The following is an 18492-nucleotide window of genomic DNA, read 5'->3' on the forward strand; positions in this document are numbered from 1 at the left end:
GGGCCAACTCCACGATCTAGTGTTGATGGACCGCCAAACACACTATTCGCTTCAATGGTGGAACCCCGCAAATGTAAACAAAGGGCAGCCTTTTCAAGACCCTGTGCTTCACGCCATTTTCACAGCAGATGCATCAATGATGGGGTGGGGAGCACACCTCAACAATCACAATATACAAGGACAATGGGACAGTCAACAGAAACAACTACACATAAATCACTTAGAGCTGCTAGCAGTTATCTAGCACTAAAAGCATTTCCACCTCTTCTGCTCACAAACACATTCTTGTCAAAACAGACAATATGACAACAATGTACTACTTAAACAAACAAGGGAAGGGGGAACACACTCATCACAACTATGCTTCCTCGCACAAAAAAATTGGCATTGGGCAATTCACAACAATATTCGCCTAATAGTGCAATATATTCCAGGCATTCACAATCAATTAGCGGACAATCTCAGTCGAGATCACCAGCAAACTCACGAGTGGAAATTACATCCCCAGATACTACAAAAATACTTTTGCCAGTGGGGGACACCAGACATAGATCTGTTCGCCACAAAACAAAACACAAAATGCCAAAACTTCGCATCCTGGTACCCACACCCTCAGTCCAAGGGCAATGCTCTATGGATCAATTGGTCAGGGATATTTGCTTACGCTTTTCCCCCTCTCCCACTCATTCCTTTTCTAGTCAACAAATTGAGTCAAAACATACTCAATCTAATACTCATAGCACCAACGTGGGCATGTCAACCGTTGTACACCACACTGTTGGACCTCTCTGTAGTATCTCACATCAAACTTCCAAACAGACCAGATCTGTTAACGCAACACAAACAACAAATCAGGCACCCCAATCCAGCGATGCTCAATCTAGCAATCTGGCTCCTGAAGTCTTAGAGTTTGGCTATCTAAATCTTCCAAATGAGTGTATGGAAGTCATTAAACAAGCAAGGAAACCTACCACTAGGCATTGCTATGCTAATAAATGGAAAAGATTTGCTTTCTACTGCCAAGCAAAACACATCACACCGTTAGATGCATCCATACAAGACATCATAGGATATTTACTACACCTACAAAAAGCAAATCTTGCTTTTTCTTCCATCAAAATACACCTCACTGCAATCTCTGCTTACTTGCAGATTAAACACACAAAATCAATATTTAGAATACCTGTCATTAAAGCCTTTAGGGAAGGACTAAAAAGGATCACACCTCCAAGAACCCCACCAGTACCCTCGTGGAATCTTAATATTGTACTCACAAGACTCATGGGTCCACCTTTTGAACCCATGCATTCTTGTCAAATTGAATTCTTAACTTGGAAAGTGGCTTTTCTAGTAGCAATCACTTCACTACGAAGAGTTAGTGAATTACAAGCTTTCACTATTGAGGAACCTTTTATACAGGTGCGCAAACATAAAATTGTTCTCCACACAAATCAAAAATTTCTGCCAAAAGTCATTTCACCGTTTCATTTAAACCAAACCGTGGAACTCCCAGTCCTCTTCCCACAGCCAGACTCAGTAGCAGAAAGAGCACTGCATACATTAGACATAAAAAGAGCACTAATGTACTATATAGACAGAACAAAACCATTTAGTAAAACTGAGCAATTGTTTGTCGCATTCCAAAATCCCCATATCCAAACTGGGCATAGCCAGATGGATAGTTAAATGCATACAAACCTGTTACCTAAAAGCTAAAAGAGAGTTACCCATTACACCAAAGGCACACTCCACTAGAAAAAAAGGAGCAACAATGGCCTTTCTAGGTAACATACCAATGACAGAAATTTGTAAGGCAGCTACTTGGTCCACACCTCATACTTTTACCAACCATTACTGTGTAGATGTGTTAGCAACACAACAAGCCACAGTAGGACAGGCTGTATTAAGAACATTATTTCAAATAACTTCAACTCCTACAGGCTGACCGCCGCTTTAGGGAGGATTACTGCTTTGTAGTCTATGCACAGCATGTGTATCTGCAGCTACACATGCCAACGAACGGAAAATGTCACTTACCCAGTGTACATCTGTTCGTGGCATGTTCCGCTGCAGATTCACATGCGCCCTCCGTCCTCCCCGGGAGCCTGTAGCCGTTTAAGTGCAAATAAAAATTGTATATATGTAAATAAACACTACTTTAGCACAAACTATGTACATACATATCTATTCCATCGCATGGACATCTTTACTATTCTCATTCTACCACTCCTACCTCACCCTCTGCGGGAAAACAATCTAAGATGGAGTCGATGCCCATGCGCAATGGAGCCGAAAGGGAGGAGTCACTCGGTCCCGTGACTCGAAAAGACTTCTTCGAAGAAAAACAACTTGTAACACTCTGAGCCCAACACTAGATGGCAGGAACGGTGCACAGCATGTGATATATATTGATATATATTGATATATATATATATATATATATATATATATATATATATATATATATATATATATATATATATATATATATATATATATATATATATATATATATATAGCTATTTAGTAGTTGTATGGTTTCCTTGGGGGCCATAATGGGTCTCACCCATTTGCCGAGGGGGCCGACACCCAACCCTCCCCCCCTAGTGAAATCCCTGGTGTCTCCTGGGGTTTCCTGGCCCTCGATTGCAGCTGTGCTGCGTTGCGATCGAGGGCCAGGAAACCTGTTCAGGAAGGCCTCGTTTGAAAGGGGAGTCTCCCTTTTCAAACGAGGCCTTCCCGAATATTGGGAAGGCCGTTTCGGGCTGTGCTCCCCATCGGAGCAGGAAGCCGCCTTGCGGCCTCTTTCTGCTATAATGGGGAAAACAAAACAGTGAAGTCAGCGCGCCACGCGGCACACTGATGTCACAAAGAGGGGGGGGGGGGACAGGGGGAGACACAGAAGATCTTCCGTGTCTCCCAAGGGTTTTATGGAAAAAAAACAAAAAACTATTTTTTCAACCCCCTCCCTGGTCGTGACCCACGCCAGGGAGGTAGTGTGGCTGACGCCCGTACTAAACGGATTAAGGGCTTTAAGGGCAACCTGCCTGAACCAGGACAGTATTTTTTCTCTGCAAGTGGCATTCAACTACCATTGAACACTAGAACTAACCTCAGCAGCTGGCAGGGAAAGAACCAATGAGATCAGGATGAGTAAGAAGACCCCTCCCCCCACTCCACCCCCAGCAAACCAGCAGGAGGAAAGTGCAAGAGGAACTCCCATTTGGCTGCAAAGCACATAAATATGCAGCCTGATCTTCCACTCATAGAGATTGAATCAGTTAAAGAAGATAAAGGTAGCAATAGCACTGGCGGCATAATTGTTGATGCAGAGAAATACTGTACAGACCCACACCAGCCAAAAAATATAGCCAAAGTTTTACTTCTAGAAGGATGCAAGATTGGTCCTGTTTTCAAGTAACAGCAGGATTCAAGACCTGCAGTCACCGTTACAGACGTAAGCAAAAATCACCCACGGGAGAGAAAGTTCCCCTTGCCTGTTTAATGCCAAGGTAGAGGGAGGGCCAAGAATCAGTCCAACGGCTGCTATAATCTTGCCAACCCATGACTAAGGCCTTTGGGTGCCAGGACAGTTGGGGCTAACAGTCTGGGCGAACGTCATTGCAGCACACAAGCAGAGCTTGGGGGCAGAAATATCCAGTTGTTGCGTACAAAGCCACAACCTGTCCCCACCTCACCAGGCCCACAAGAAAGGTCCAAAGAAAAACACAACGCACAAAAAGGCAAAAGTCTTAACATCAACACTAATCATTACCATCCAGGAGAAAAACCCATCACACCAGGCAGCAAAATCAGGACACTGCAGCCAACTCTTCTTAACTTTCACTATGAAATGGTGACAAATTAAATCACTCATCCCTAATGCATCCAGTACACCAGGAGGCAGTGCAACATCTCCATGCAGAAGAACAAAGAGTAATATCATATCTTGGCACTCAGTAATGGGAGGAAATGTTAACAGCGTGCTCATAGGACACCTCTCACGCACCCAGTATAACAGTTTTCAAACAGAGAGGTAATGGCACCCAGCGCAACCAGAGGAGAAGAGGACAACCTTGGAAATGAGGACTGACCAAGCTTAGACAAATCAAATACAGATAGCACCTGGGCATCCTTGCTAAAAACGATGCAGCTCCTGGTGGTGGCTCTTCACTATCAAGCCGATAAAATGGATGTTCAGCTCACGCTACTGAATGCCTTGGCAGTCTTTGTCGCGGGTATCAATTGCAAGTTAGGCGATCTGAAAATACTCTTCACACAGGCACAGTCTGACTCTCTTAGTGCACAAGTTAATTGTGGATGTGGCCCAGTTGTGGACAAATTATTTTCTCTTCCTTCCATTCTTAGTAGTTTATGCAAGGATATAAAACATGGGGCTCTAAGTAGTCGCACCCGCTTCAAAACACGCAAAATACACCATTGCATGAAGAGCAGGCACCTCTGATAACTTCACTAACTAAAAATGCAGAAGAAACACTTATGTAAACAGCATGTGATAGAGGAGTAAGAGATCAAGATCTGCAAACAGGGAACCCAATTACCATTGTTGGTTTTGATCCTATAAGGGTCCCAGGTACGGCTGTTGGAAATGAACAGTCTCCAGAAGGCATCTTGGAACCTAAAATGAATGCAAGGCAAGGTGGGCCCAAGGAAGAAAAAATTCCCTCAAAACCTAGCAGATATCTCCTCAATTTTCAGGCCAGTAACAGCACAGAAAACAGGAACTGCAATGGCAAAAGAAAGCCAGCCAGCCCTCAGAGATCTAAGGGGGGGTCCGAGGAGCCACAATCTAAAGGAGTGTCATACCAGCAAACAGCTGCTATAAATCATCTGCTATCTCCTATAGCAGCGCTACCGCTTCAGCCAGTGCACTACACTTGCACACAAAAGAGGGCTCTTCAGTAGAACTAATAAGCAATGCAAAAATAGGAGGCAGGCCAGAACGTAAAGTAATAGATTCCAGGGGTATGGCCACACCGCCTCCCTCTCCAACTTCAATTCCAATTTTAACCAGTGCTCATACCCTTGTTGTGGAAATAGCACGGAGAGAACCAAGTGCAGGGCTGCAGGAATCCCCAACGAGGGTCAGCTGTTTGGAAACAATGTACACCTCTGGGGTAGCGGTAATCCAGACAGCCACCGCCGGCAACCTCACGGAGGTTGCGTCAAGTGCTGGGAGCACTGAAGAGACAGCACACAAGCAGGTTGAGCATTATACTCTCTCGGCTTAGCCCATAAACGGCGCATTCCATCAGACTCAGACTCTACCCAAAATCCTTAATACAAGGGCAAGCAGACAGAACACTGTCAATTTGTGACAGAATATGGCCCAAACAACACAGCATGAGAGCTCAGAACCCCCAAATTCAAGAGGCATCTTATTGTCAATTGGACCCAAACATCCTTATGTTCAAACCAAATTATAAATTTAGAGGTAAAGGAGGCATCCTGAACGGGTCCTAGCTCAGCCGGTGCCTAGGTACATCTAGCAAACCTGATTTTTTTTGTTGTAAAACTAGACAACTAGGGGAATCAGGATAGGGTGACTTACGTGGCTCTCACCAGGCTTTGTTACCTAGAATCCCTTGCAAACCTCAAACTTTGACCTAATAAAACACATTTTCCTCACATTTCTGTGATGGAAAGTTCTGGTATGTGCAGAGAGCCATAAACTTCCTTTCACTCAGAATTCCCCCAAGTCTTCTGGTAAAAATTGTACCTCATTTGTGCCTGCGACAGAACAAATCAAACCAGGGTCAATGAGGGTCGCTTGCAAGGGCTCCGATTGATGTTAGCTTGATCCGTTCCTGTTGCGAGCCTTAGGCCCAGTCACACAAGTGGGGCAGCATTTTTTATTGGGACAAGTGGTGAAACGCTGGGTGGTAGGAATTTTGTGGTTTCCTTCTGATTCTGGAAGAATATGGCACAGAAATGCAAGGAAAATGTGTGATTGTAGCCACATTTAAAGATTTGCAGGGCATGGTGGGTAAGAAAACTTGATGGGATCCACAAGAGGCAGACCACCATGCTCTCCCCTGAGTGTCTAGTTTACGAAAATATCTCAAGTTGGTAGAATTTCCTTAGAGACAAATCCACCCTAGCACAGAAATACAGAAAATACAAATATTACTACACAACCATCTATTCCTCAAGTACACGCATATACTGGTTGGATTTGCCACAAGGGTGAGTGACAGGTTCAAAATGTAAATTTTACTAACAATGATTTCACAAAAGTGAAATACACTGTTAATAATTGAAAATTTAAGAAAAGCTGAACCAATGGCTCGCAGCTCGTGAGATGTAAAGCTGTGACAAGGCGCCATCCGCTTTATAGGTCATTCATACACATTTCATGCATGACGCACAAAACCATTCACACTGCCAGCTGCGGGCACAGCACATTGCAACACTCACATCAACAGACAGTGCCATTCAAGGGCCCATCACTTTCATACGCCCACATGACTGGCATAGCAATCACACCCGCTGGCAGCCGACAGAGTGTGTGGACTGGCGTTTGGCTCGCAACGTGTGTAGTGACCAGCAGCATGTCACTAGGCACACACCGCCAGTCAAATACCAGCTCTCATACATCTCCAGTCAAGCGCCAGCCACACACACCGCCAGCCAAGCGGCAGTCTACGCACAATGGCAGCTAAGTGCCAGTCCACACACACTACGTGCCAGTCCATGCACACCGCCAGCCAAGCGCCAGTTCACACCCACTGCAAGCCAAGTGCTATTCCACGCACATTGCCAGCCAAGTACCATCTGCACAAACCTCCAGCCAAGCGCCAGTCCATGCACACTGCCAGCCATGCACCATCCATGTACGTCGCCAGCCAAGCGCCAGTGCACACTCCCCACCAGCCAAGCGCATGTCGAAGCACACCGCCAGCCAAGTGCCATTCCACACACACCACCATCACTTTTTTTTTTTAAACAAAAATAACACAAACTAATTTGAAGGAGGTAACAAAACCAACTAATACTACGAACACAACAGGTCTGACTAAATATATCAAACTACTGCTAACCATGAAACTGAACAAAAAATATAAGACGATACAGACCAGTCAGTTCACTTTTACGCTCACAATTGCTTCCAATATTTCTGTTTGCCTGCAGTACAATTTAAAACATGCAGGCACACATAGCCTAGAATTATAAGAACACTCAGGGTAGTACATACGCCTCTTTGGACACAGACTCTACATCGCCTACAAGGAACGTTATTTTGGGATTGGGAGGAATGTAATCCGAAAGTGGTGATCTTTCAATCTAGCCACATCCTCCACCACTCCAGCTCTAGGAACACTCGCCTGCTCCACTACAACAAGGCTACATATCACAGACTTCTCAACTGAACAAAAGTCATCTTTGAATCTGGACAACAGTCCTTGAATACAACAAAAGCATTGAAGGTTGCTAAATGAAACAAATGGCTAGCCAACTTCTTATACCAAACGTAAGCCTTAGGAACAGCAGGGTAAGGCTCCAACCTCTAATCCACTGTCTACACCACCCATGTGCTTATTGTAGTCTAAAATGCACACCTATTTGCACGTTTCAACAACCTGACCCCAAACAGTCACAGGTGAACTACTTTCATCATGAATGGTTGTCAGCATGTGGACATCTCTCCTGTCTGGGAATTTCACAGCTAGGCAAGGCAATGCACTGTCCCCTCTGAAACTTTTTACATACAAACTCTTTAGGGTAACCTTTATGATTATGCCACAAGCAACAGTGTCCACTTTAAACAATTCCTTGAACAATTGCACACCATTGTAGAAGTTATATATGTATAATTGGTGGCCTTTGTTAAAAAGCCCTCTACTACGTTCCCACACAATTTTCTCACTGACTGCAAAAGTGGACAGACAACTTGGGGGGGTGGTCCAATAGTGGAATCCCTACCAGTGTGAACCCTGAAATTTTAGACATATCCAGTACTACTCTCAGACAGCATAAACATCCTAATTCCATACCATGCCCTCTTCTTAGGACTGTACTGCCTAAAGACCAAACGGCCCTTGAACAGGACCAAAGACTCATCCACAGCTGTTTCTTTCTCTGGAACATAGATCTCTGAAAAGCAATCTACAAAATTATCAAGGACAGGCCGAATCTTGAAGAGACGGTCACAATCAGGGTGATCGTGTGATACTGCGGAAGCATTATCAAAAAAATGCAGCATCGAAGCGGCAGAATACAAAAAAAAAAGAAATGCCCCCGAAGGGGAGCGACCATTGCCCAAGGGGTTGCTCCCCCAACAACAAAACAATCCTTGGTGGTCTAGTGGTCTTAACTCCACTTAAGGGCAGATCGGCCCAAAAATGGCCGATCTGCCCTCTGAGGGAAGAAAAGGGTGGGTGGAATTCCCCAAAACATCTCACCTCGAAGTCGAGGGACGTTTGCCCAAGAGATCGCACCCCATAATCAATGCAATATTTAAAAATTCCTGATGAGGTAGTGGGTTTCGGTCCCCCTGAGGCCAATTGGCAGGGAAAAAAACAGCAGATCTAACCCCCAGGTTCCGAAACATAGATAAATATAATGCCTTCTTAGGGGGCGGCCTGTTCCCAAGGGGTCGCTCCCACAGCACAAAAAAGAAAAATCCCTGGTGGTCCAGTGGTAGGATTTCTGCTCCCTAAACGTGCCTCTCACTGCGATCATGGAGCGGGAACCTACTACAAACAGGCATAGGGGGGAAGGAAAAACTCTTTCCTTTCCCACTGTGCCTGGTTTTTCCTAAAACAACCCCCACCCCCAGAGAAGGACTTACCCAATACATATCCTCTCCCCTGATGCACTGGAAGCAACTGTTTTCCAGCGTGTTGCCTGCTGCATTTGATGACGGCGTGCAGTACGTGTGCGAACATCATCAGATCGCCGACAGCGGGGTTGGGGTGTAAGCTTCTGTTGCCATCCCTGGTGGGGAAGGTATTGAAGGGGAGGCCCACAGGGTTGAGCACCAGTGCTTTCCCCATGGGTGGATGCAATGACGGTGCAGTGCCGTCCACATGCCCATCGTGGCAGAGGACGTCACGGAGTGGGTTCATGGATATAGTTGTGTTGTACTGCATGCCCTGTTCGCATCATCTACTCATCATATCCTTGAACTGCTGTGCTGCACTACCTTGAGAGTCTAAGGCTTGAGAGGGCTACTTGATAATTCAGTTTGATAACCAGAAATGCTGTGGGCCCAAGACACTAGTGGTAAAAGACTATTTGTCACATTTGGAATTCAAAAACCCCTGACTTTCCTTGGACCACAAGAACTTAGAACTAGTATACAAAATTAGTCATAAGAGATAGTTGTTAGTCCTAATGGTGGACTCTCTTTTTTGAGAATAGAGTTTGGTTTTATTGGTTTTATGTTAAAAATAGAAATCCGAAGACAATAAAAGCAGCACTGTGGCACACAGCGGGTTGCTATAAGCTATGTGGCTTTTATTTCTCTTTTGCCAAAGCTCCCGTTTGCATCCACTTAGCATGCAATTGAATGGAGGAATAAAGCGGAATTAGCGTGTGCACCATAATGACGCACAAGAGTCTGGAGGGCTAGGTGTCCCAGCAGAGGGCTCACCACGAGAGAGGCCCGCTGCCCACATACTGGCCTGCATGCCCTGTGGTGGAGAGCTGAGGAAAGCAAACAAAACAGAGGGAGAGAAAAGCATTGACAGCAGATACGCGACATGCCAAAGCCATCGGAACTAGGACTGGGGCTAGTGAAGTAGTCATTGCGAGATATAGCGTTGGGTACGGTAATCTCTAATACAGTGGTTGCAGTGGAGATTGATCTGGGGCTCTACTTTCTTACCCTGCCCCATCCATCTATTGTATGCCCTTCCATTTGACACATGTAGGGAAAATGGGGAAACAAGAATCAAGACATTAGGTAAACGTTGTAAGCGCCAAGTAAGGCCTTTGCAAGAGTGCGTACTACTGTAGAAACAAGATAGAAACAACATCACTTCTATAAGCTCCTATTAGGAGAAAGAGGCAGCACTTCTAGAAGAAACACCCCTTGCGCTGGGGATCAGGGAAGTGTGGTACTCTATTATAAAGTTTCCACTTGTCTTCATGGCTCTAATTTATAAACTTCCTTGCAGAAACTCTGTGCTTATGTTCCTAACCACGTTTGTCCTGGTGATGATCCAGCAATTCAGGACTGAAACAGTCAACATATTAGGCAGTTAGATCAGGATATTATTATCGATACTAGGTGTGTAATCTAATTAAAGCAATTATTTGTATCAATTGACTGCATGGTATTATATAGTTTGGTTGAATAAGACATTATTTGGTTATAATACATATGTAACATAATGTATTTCGAGTAATGCAAGTATGTTAGCTTACAACAGCAAACTTTCTTTGTTTACATGTATTTATCATTCGGTCGGAATCCTTTGTTCATTTTTAATCCTTGCTAAGGTGGCCTCTGGGGTATTTCTACACAGTAGAGGAAGATTTAGCATTTTGGGTGACAACCCTTCCCACCGCGATCATGAATGAAGTATAGTGACCAGCACAAACACATCTGATCTCTGTTTAGCAGGTGCCGAATCAGTATTTATGTAAATATTGTCAAACTTGTTTGATAGTCTGCAATCTTCTAAGGAACAGTGCTGTCTTTTAATCAAGGATCCATTATATGTAATGTTGATCATCAAACAAGTAACCAGAAATAATAAAAATGTATTTTATTGTATTTATTGTATCTTATTGGTTTTCTTAAAATAACAAATATTTATCTAAGTTTTCCTTTAGCAACTTAATATTTGCAGTGGAACACCCTATTCACCCTACCCCACCCGTCCCACCACTTCCATTTTGTCTTTCCTGAATACTTGTCCTTGTCGGTGGCCATGGTACTTTTCTCTAGTGCACAAGATCTGGTATGTTCAGGTGGGAGCAGTCAGATCCTTTCCATCATTCATAATCATTCCCCTTCTATGACATTCCCCTACTCTGAGAAAGATTGTGTGGTATACGTGCTAATTATGAAGCCATGTGTGTCACCGCACCACACATCATCTGCCTCTCTGTCTCCCTTTAAGCATATCAAATAAATATAGAATGCGGCAGTAATTTCCCTTTACCTGGCATAAAAAGAGGGAATACACGTGCATCACCCACAGGGACCCCTTGGCACTGTAGCCCTCACCTCTAACCATCCAAAACAACTAATGAGTTCTAAGGGCTGTAGTCAGATTTAGGAAAACCCCATCTAATTATCATTCATTTGCTCTTGACTTTTGCCTATGTATCCCTTCTACATGTGTGTCTTCTCCCTTCATTTCTCTGTCATCTCAGGCTCCAGAGTTGATGCCGACGACATCCACACTCATCTACGAGAACATGGACAGATGGAAGAAGGTTCGCCAGAGGTATGTAAGCTGTGTACGTGGCGCAGTCCGGGGGATGCCAAATGCTGCGAGAGTTATCTTAGTCCCTTTGGTTGTGAACATGACATGTGTTAGGCATGCAGCTTGCTTGTGCGTTCTAGCCACAGTCTTCGACTGCTTCTGTTCGAGTGTTAAGTTGTGCGCAGACTGCCTGCATTAAATCATACACCTGCTCAGCTGATTTAAAATATGCCCCTGATTTTTATCTTTGTCTTGTGAGAGAAAAATCTATTTTGCCTCTGCTTTTGCTGCTGTCAGTCTCTGCAGTGCATACTGTTTGCTCATCATTGTATTTCGGTTTATGATCGAGCTCATCACAAAGGGAAATCTAAAAATAGCATTTCAAGAAGCCTTGAATAAACTTTAGAGAAGTAAAATGAGCATTGCATGACTGGTTAGGATTATTAACACGCCTTTGATGAAACGATATATAAAAGCTACAACTATTAAACCTCCCTCAGAAAATCAAGTGTTAAAAATGTACATTTTTAAGCTTCAGAAAAAACATTGGAAAGGCGGCACTCACAATGCACTGCTATTGAATTGCGAAGGAAGGCAAACAAAAGAAGGTAAGGAGTTTCATTCACAAAGAGCTTTGGGCTGTTGGTCATTGGACAGGCTACAATCTTTACCAAGAACACATTAAAGAATGTCTCCGAAGAGAGATCAGTCCTACCAGGCAAAGAGGACTCTTGTGCTGGAAACATCTATCTTAGCTCTTTTAGAAAAAACTGTAAATAATGCAAATCACATCCAAAATATGCTTTTTAATATGTTGAAAATGTTGGTGAGTCCAAGGGGAGAGGAGATCTCTCTAAATCAGGCCAAGCAGTTGGCTACTAGAGGCATCTTAATCAATCCAGGTATTAAGGTTTCCCGCCACACATCCCGCGTAAAGTTTGGGCTGATCAACTGTGGATCACAAGTTAGTACCACCTGCAGGCAGATGCTTCCATTCAACCTTTACAGACAAAATGTTTGCATAAAGACCATAGGACAGAAGCTGGTAAACCCCAATTTAAGAAGCTTTCTGGATCCATTTAGAAGCAGCAGAATGAGGAAAGACCTATTTACTCTGTGTTCCCAGTGAAGGCCTCCTGTTCAGGGTCAGAGGCGTTTCCCATTTTCAGGTTTAAAGAACTTGTTAAATTGAGCTTGGCTGGCACACTTGCCTTCTCTGTCTAAAGAAAAAGCTAAAGTAAAAAAAAGTGTGGGGAACGAATAAATGGAGCAATTAAAAAAATTATAATAATAACCTTCAATTTTCAAGAAGTTGGCTGAACACTTTTGTGTTGCGCTAATAGATGACTGGTGGAAACTATCCCCATCCTCTCTTCCTGCATTAACCTCTACGCTGGATTTTGTAGCCTTATTTGATTATGATTTAATTTTGAACCGTTTTTACTATTGCGTTTTGTGGATATTGTAAATTTGAGGAGGATTCAAAGCAGTGATATTTCCCTTGTCATCTTCGTGCTTTTGGCATTGGTGATTAAAGTAAGGGTTTTGTTTCTCTCTAAAGTTGTTGCAAATTTGGTCCTGCAAAATAGTGATTATCTTCAGTGTAGAGTGATTGATGTAATACCTGTACTCTAGGAAAATACAATTTATAAACATTAGTATGAAATTTAAGTCGCTCTCTCTCTGAGTGCTGGCCCGTTTCTGGTGAAAATTCAAAACTCTTACAGGTTTCTATAGCGAATGGTGGGAGATTTGTGGTTAATTGTGGTATTATGGGGTCAAGGTCTGCCCCCTCTATCACTGAGGATGTTTGTACGAAATGGAAATTGCTGGCCACTGCACTTAATGGTGCCAGTACATCGAGACATTATAGCTGATAATAATTGAAACCGTGGTTCCCTGGAATGCAGCAGGTGTATTAAACCGGACAAACTGCAATTTTTAAATAGTTTAAAATCTGATTTAATCTGCATCCAGGAAGCTTAGTGATCCTCTGATTTTGTATGTGGTGGACATTTATCATTAAGCTGTAACACCACATCTAGGAAAGAGTATGCAAATGGAGGGATGGCTATTTTTTAAAATAATATTAAATTGAAGTATAATCGTTTTAAAGATTCTTCCAATCTCTTTCAGGTGGTAAAGATCTCCTCAACCTTGGCTAAGAGCATGAGGGATCCTATTTTAGTAGTAAATGTTCACTCTTTCCCCTTACCCCATACTCCTACTATTAATATATTGCTACTTGACCGTTTTGCCTTTATAATTGAGGTTACGGATAAGGGGGGGTACATTGTAGGTTATTCTAGTGGGAGATGTAAATTGTAAGGCTTCCAATCATTCTATCAGCCTGTTAACTTATGCGGAAAAAGAAGAGGCGCTACATACATTCCCCTCACCCACCCCTAATCCATTTCTTGTCAAAAGTGACAACAGATAAAAGAGGACAATTGCTTCTTGGCCAATTGAGAAAGAATGACTGTGAGATCGTAAATGGTAGACTTGTTTATGGTTCTCCTGCCTAATATTCCCATGAATCTCCATTGGGCAATTCCATGAGTGATTATCTTATTGCCTCTTACTCCGCTTATAATTTTTATTGATTTGAAAATGACACATAGCCCGTTTAATGACCCTAGACATTAGGGTCATATGTACTAACACATGTTCCCATAGACACAGAATTGGCAAAACCCTTTGGTACATCTGGCCCTTTGTCTTTTCTCTAGAGGTCAGTATGTCCTCAGTGGGGTCATGGAAAATTGATGGAGCCAACTCGAAGTTTAATAAGAACTCTGGTAAAACGCAGTGATCCACCACCAAGGTTTCTAACCTGAAAGGGCTATTGGAAAGGGCAGTTAATTACTTAGGGCTGTGGAAAGTTGATGTTAGCAGCTTCTTTTGTCAATTTATAAGAATTGACATAGACCAGGATGTTAGTGCTGATCCTTAGGACCCCCAGGAGACAGAGACCCTACCAGCACATAGATGCAAATACAGATGTTGCAGGTAGAGGGTACTGTGTGTGGTGCAGTTAAATATGCTTTACCACTGGTGACCCGGAAGTTCTTTTGCCAGTTCTGAAGTTCGCAACCACCCAGTAGTTACTTGTCTATCTTTCTCGCTTGCCACTTCAAAGTTTCAAATTTTCTTTTTAAACGCATCCTGTTTTCCTTTAAGAAAGTATTAATAAGCAATCACAGACATGCTGGTCTGCTGACCTCTGCAGGCCACCATCCCTATGATGGCTGTGATTCCCAATGGGGCACATATGGTGACCTATCTCATTGATATTTATGAGATAAGTCGATTAGTGACCCTCTAGGAATTGCAAATTAAGAAATAAACATTTCATATGTTTCGAATACTGATTACCAAATAGCGATTCTGAAAAAATATTTATTTGGGAATCCTTATTCTAAAGGTACATACATTTGACCCTTACTTTTTTCTCTACAGTCCTCCCCAGCTTGATTTTATATCACTTTGCTGTCTTGGATGGCTACTCAGCAGGAATATCAAATCATTTAATTTTATGTTCTTTTCATTGCAGATGGAAAGAAGCTTCTCATAAGAACCAGCTGCGGTATGCAGAGAGTATGAAGATCCTGAAAGAAATGTTTGAGAGACAGTGAGAGGTTCCCATGGTCTCCACACCCTACAAAGGACTTTCCTCTGGCCCCTCCACCCCTTGAACATCAGCAGACTGTAAAGGGTTCCACTGAAAGACCTGGGGTTGAAATAAGTGACTTGTTGCTCTCATTAGACCAGTTTGTTTTTCTCCTATTTTTGTATTCTGTGGCCCATTAATCCCTCCCACCCAGCTTCCCCAAGAGACAGTGTTATACTGATACCCAAGTGGTAATGGCATTTGGCTTGTTTATGCACTGTAAGAAAAACTGGTTACTTTCTGCAGTCTCAAATTCTAATTCTTCACTGTTCCGCCTACTTCCTCACTGGTTGGCACCTTCAGAGAGTAATATCATCTTACGTTCTGTACCAAGACAGCTAGTGACGGGGTCTCTAAGCTCCACAGACATTGTCAATCTGTGTCTGTTCTCACATGGACCGCAGTATGTTTCCTAGAGCTCTGTGCTATAAATGGAGATGGACTTCTGCTGCTCACCTCTGTATTGCTGCTCAGAACGTTCAAGTATCCCATCCCCATTCCTAAATAACAGCTTGAAGATCCTTACAACACTTCACCTATGTATGAGTTACCTTTTTTATGTGATTGTTTACACATTTAGAGTTCCAACCAATAAAGGTAGATCTTGTATCCCCGTGAATGTTTCCTACTGTGCAGGTGGTAACATCATAAGCAAAGAGCACAATACATTTGCAGTATCACTCTACCACTGATAACACTTCAAACAATCAGTCTTTTTTTAAAGTGCAACACTGCCACCCCTAGGGTTATCTGGGCGCTGAGGTTGCCGCGTCTGCATCAAAAAGCCAGGTCTTGAGTTGCTTTCTGAAGTCTGCTTGGGAGGGTGCTATTCAGATGAGGAGTGAGAGGACATTCTTGGCTTTGGTGGCGATGTAGGAGAATGCACGGTCCCCACTATGTATGCATGGGACATGTGCAAGGGGGAGTGAAGTGGAGCACAGCTGTCTTGAGGGAAAATGGAAGTTCAGCCAGTATTGATGTGGGAAGGTCCTTGTTTGTGGGGTGCTTTGTAGGCGTGTCAGCGTCTTAACTGGCATATTTTCTGGACAGGGAGCTAGTGGAGTTCCTGAGGTGAGGAGTGATGTGGTTACGCTTGGGAAGATCCAGAATGAGTCTGGCTGCTGCGTTCTGTATTGTTTGGAGTCTTCTTGGGAGCTGATAGGAGATACCAGTGCAAAGCACATTGCAGTAGTTGAGGTGGCTGGTGACGAGGACTTCTGTGACTATCTTTCTGGTGTTTTCTGTGACCCATCTGAAGATCTTGTAGAGGGTGCAGAAACAGGAGGAGGCGACTGCATAGACTTGTTGTTTCATGGTCAGTTGGCTGTCCAGGATTATGCCGAGGTTGCAGTCGTGGTCAGTCAGTGTGGGAGTGGGTCTGACTTCTTCTAGCCACCAGCTGTGGTCCCAAGCGTGGGTGTTCTTTCCGAAGATCAGTACCTTGGTTTTGTCAGAGTTCAATTTGAGGCAGCTGTCTCTCATCCTGTCAGCTACGTCAGTCATGGCGTTGCTGAAGTTGGCTTTGGAGTTAGAGGGGGTCCTTGGTGAGCGAAAGGATGAGTTGAGTGTCGTCGGCGTAGGAGATGACGTTGAGTCCATGGGATCTGACTATGTCCGCGGAGTTCAGGGGTGTCATGTAGATGCTGAACAGAGTGGGGCCAAAGGAAGAGCGTTTGGCCACACCGCATATGATGTTCTTCGTAGCGGGGGTGAAAGGAGGTAGACGGATGCTCTGGGTGCATCTGAGAGGAATGAGATGATCCACTTGATGGCATGTTGTTGGATGCCGATTTTGTGGAGTCTGTCCATGAGGATGTGGTGGGCGACTGTGTTAAATGCTGCTAACAGGTCGAGGAGAATCAAAGCTACTGTTTTCCTTGCTCAAGGAGGGTTCTGATGTTGTCTGTTGCGGCGATTAACGCGGTCTCTGTGCTATGGTTGGCCCGACACCTGACTGCAATGGATTAAGTAGGTGGTTTCATTCTACGTGGTCTGTGAGCTGTCGGTTGATGGCCTTCTCAAGTACTTTGGCTGGGTATGCAAGCATGGAGATCCAAACTGCTTCAGAAGTTTAAAGTTATGTAAGATGTTCCCTTTGGCCAGGGTACCCGATTCAAACATTTACTCCCAAACTCCCTTTGAATCCTTTCCTTGGATACCTTGGCTTCTCTTTCCATATCAAACTTGCTCTTACATCTACATCAACCCTACGCCCCATTACTTCCCTCCCCAAACCTCCAGCACAATTGACGTTACTTAGGTCTTTCTGATTGCGTTCGTCTCCTTAATCACCTAGTAGTAGCCATCCTTAGGTCGAGTAGGAGCGCAGCTGTAATTTATAGAGAAACTTTTCCAGTACTACTGAATTAAGAAATAATTGTCATCTTTATTTTTTAAGAGCTGATTCTGGTGCTACAGCATTTGGCCCTAGTATTACCTCACATTGAGCATAGTGTTCTCTCCTCGCGCTCACCTCCATGTGACCTGGTGCACTTCAGTTTGACAACGCAGAAGTGGCAAGGGCCTGATTTCGCAAACCATGAGATAGTGCTCCACCTGTCCTCCTGCTTGGCCTCTGGCAGTCAACAAGCATAGACATCCAGCACACATAGCTGTGGTTCTTTGAGGCAACATACACGTTAGCATCGGCTCAAAAAGGTTAGCTGCAGGTAGGGCAAGGTTAAAGGGCTATGGAGTTCTATTTTGCGCAAAGCATACGTGAAGCAGAAGGAGTGCAGCTCTGTGTGTTTCTCTGCTATGCTGCCCTTCCAATGCTGTGTTTAAATACCCTAGAAACTGGTCAGTCCTTTTACACCTCGGAACAGTAAATGTCACCTTAAAAGATAGTCTGACCATCAGATCTATCAGCCTATGCAAAGGTAGTTTCCTCAGGCTCTGTCCAAAGTTGTACATTAATTCTCAAGTTAATGCAGTTGTCTGGAACACTCTGTGGTGGTGATTTTCTTTTTTTCCACAAGGAGAAAGATTGCTACTTATCTTTCTTGCACTTCCCTTCTCTTACACTGGACTATTCCAGTAACTATAAGATCATGTGAATCATTTGTTTCAAAATGTAACATCTTTGCTTGTACTTGGCCTGCTGGTCTTTGATCAGGTCTCAATGGTTTAAATATCTTCATGTTGGTTCATGACCTGTGTGACATATTGCCATTCGTGTTTAAATGGGTCATTGATGTGGCACTTACATTTTGGTCTGGGAAAATAGCATGTTTGTAGCTACATGTGTGCAAGATATCACACTTTTATGTAAGGGAAGTTTGTTTTACAAGTAGATCTAACACACACCCACACTCTCTCTCTTTCTTCAATCACTTATGCTCATTCTTTCTCCCTGCCAGCCCTGCCACCATTGGTTTGTTTATTGCTAACTGTTCTTTTGCATGCTAATAATTAAAGGAT

At 43.7% G+C, this 18492-nt stretch overlaps 1 protein-coding gene across 1 annotated transcript in view; it reads left to right on the top strand.

Annotated features, from left to right (window-relative positions):
* LIN37 (lin-37 DREAM MuvB core complex component) overlaps window positions 1-15681 on the top strand; it is a 69283-nt gene extending 53602 nt beyond the window's left edge. The window contains exons 9-10 of the mRNA XM_069201134.1: window positions 11350-11423; window positions 14956-15681. Coding sequence (XP_069057235.1) covers window positions 11350-11423; window positions 14956-15037 — 156 coding nt within the window. The 3' untranslated portion in view covers window positions 15038-15681. The remainder of the gene's footprint in view (window positions 1-11349; window positions 11424-14955) is intronic.
* The last annotated feature ends 2811 nt before the right edge of the window (window positions 15682-18492 follow it).

The sequence above is a fragment of the Pleurodeles waltl genome, chromosome 7, assembly GCF_031143425.1.
Source record: "Pleurodeles waltl isolate 20211129_DDA chromosome 7, aPleWal1.hap1.20221129, whole genome shotgun sequence".
In the NCBI taxonomy this organism is placed as follows: Eukaryota; Metazoa; Chordata; class Amphibia; order Caudata; family Salamandridae; genus Pleurodeles; species Pleurodeles waltl.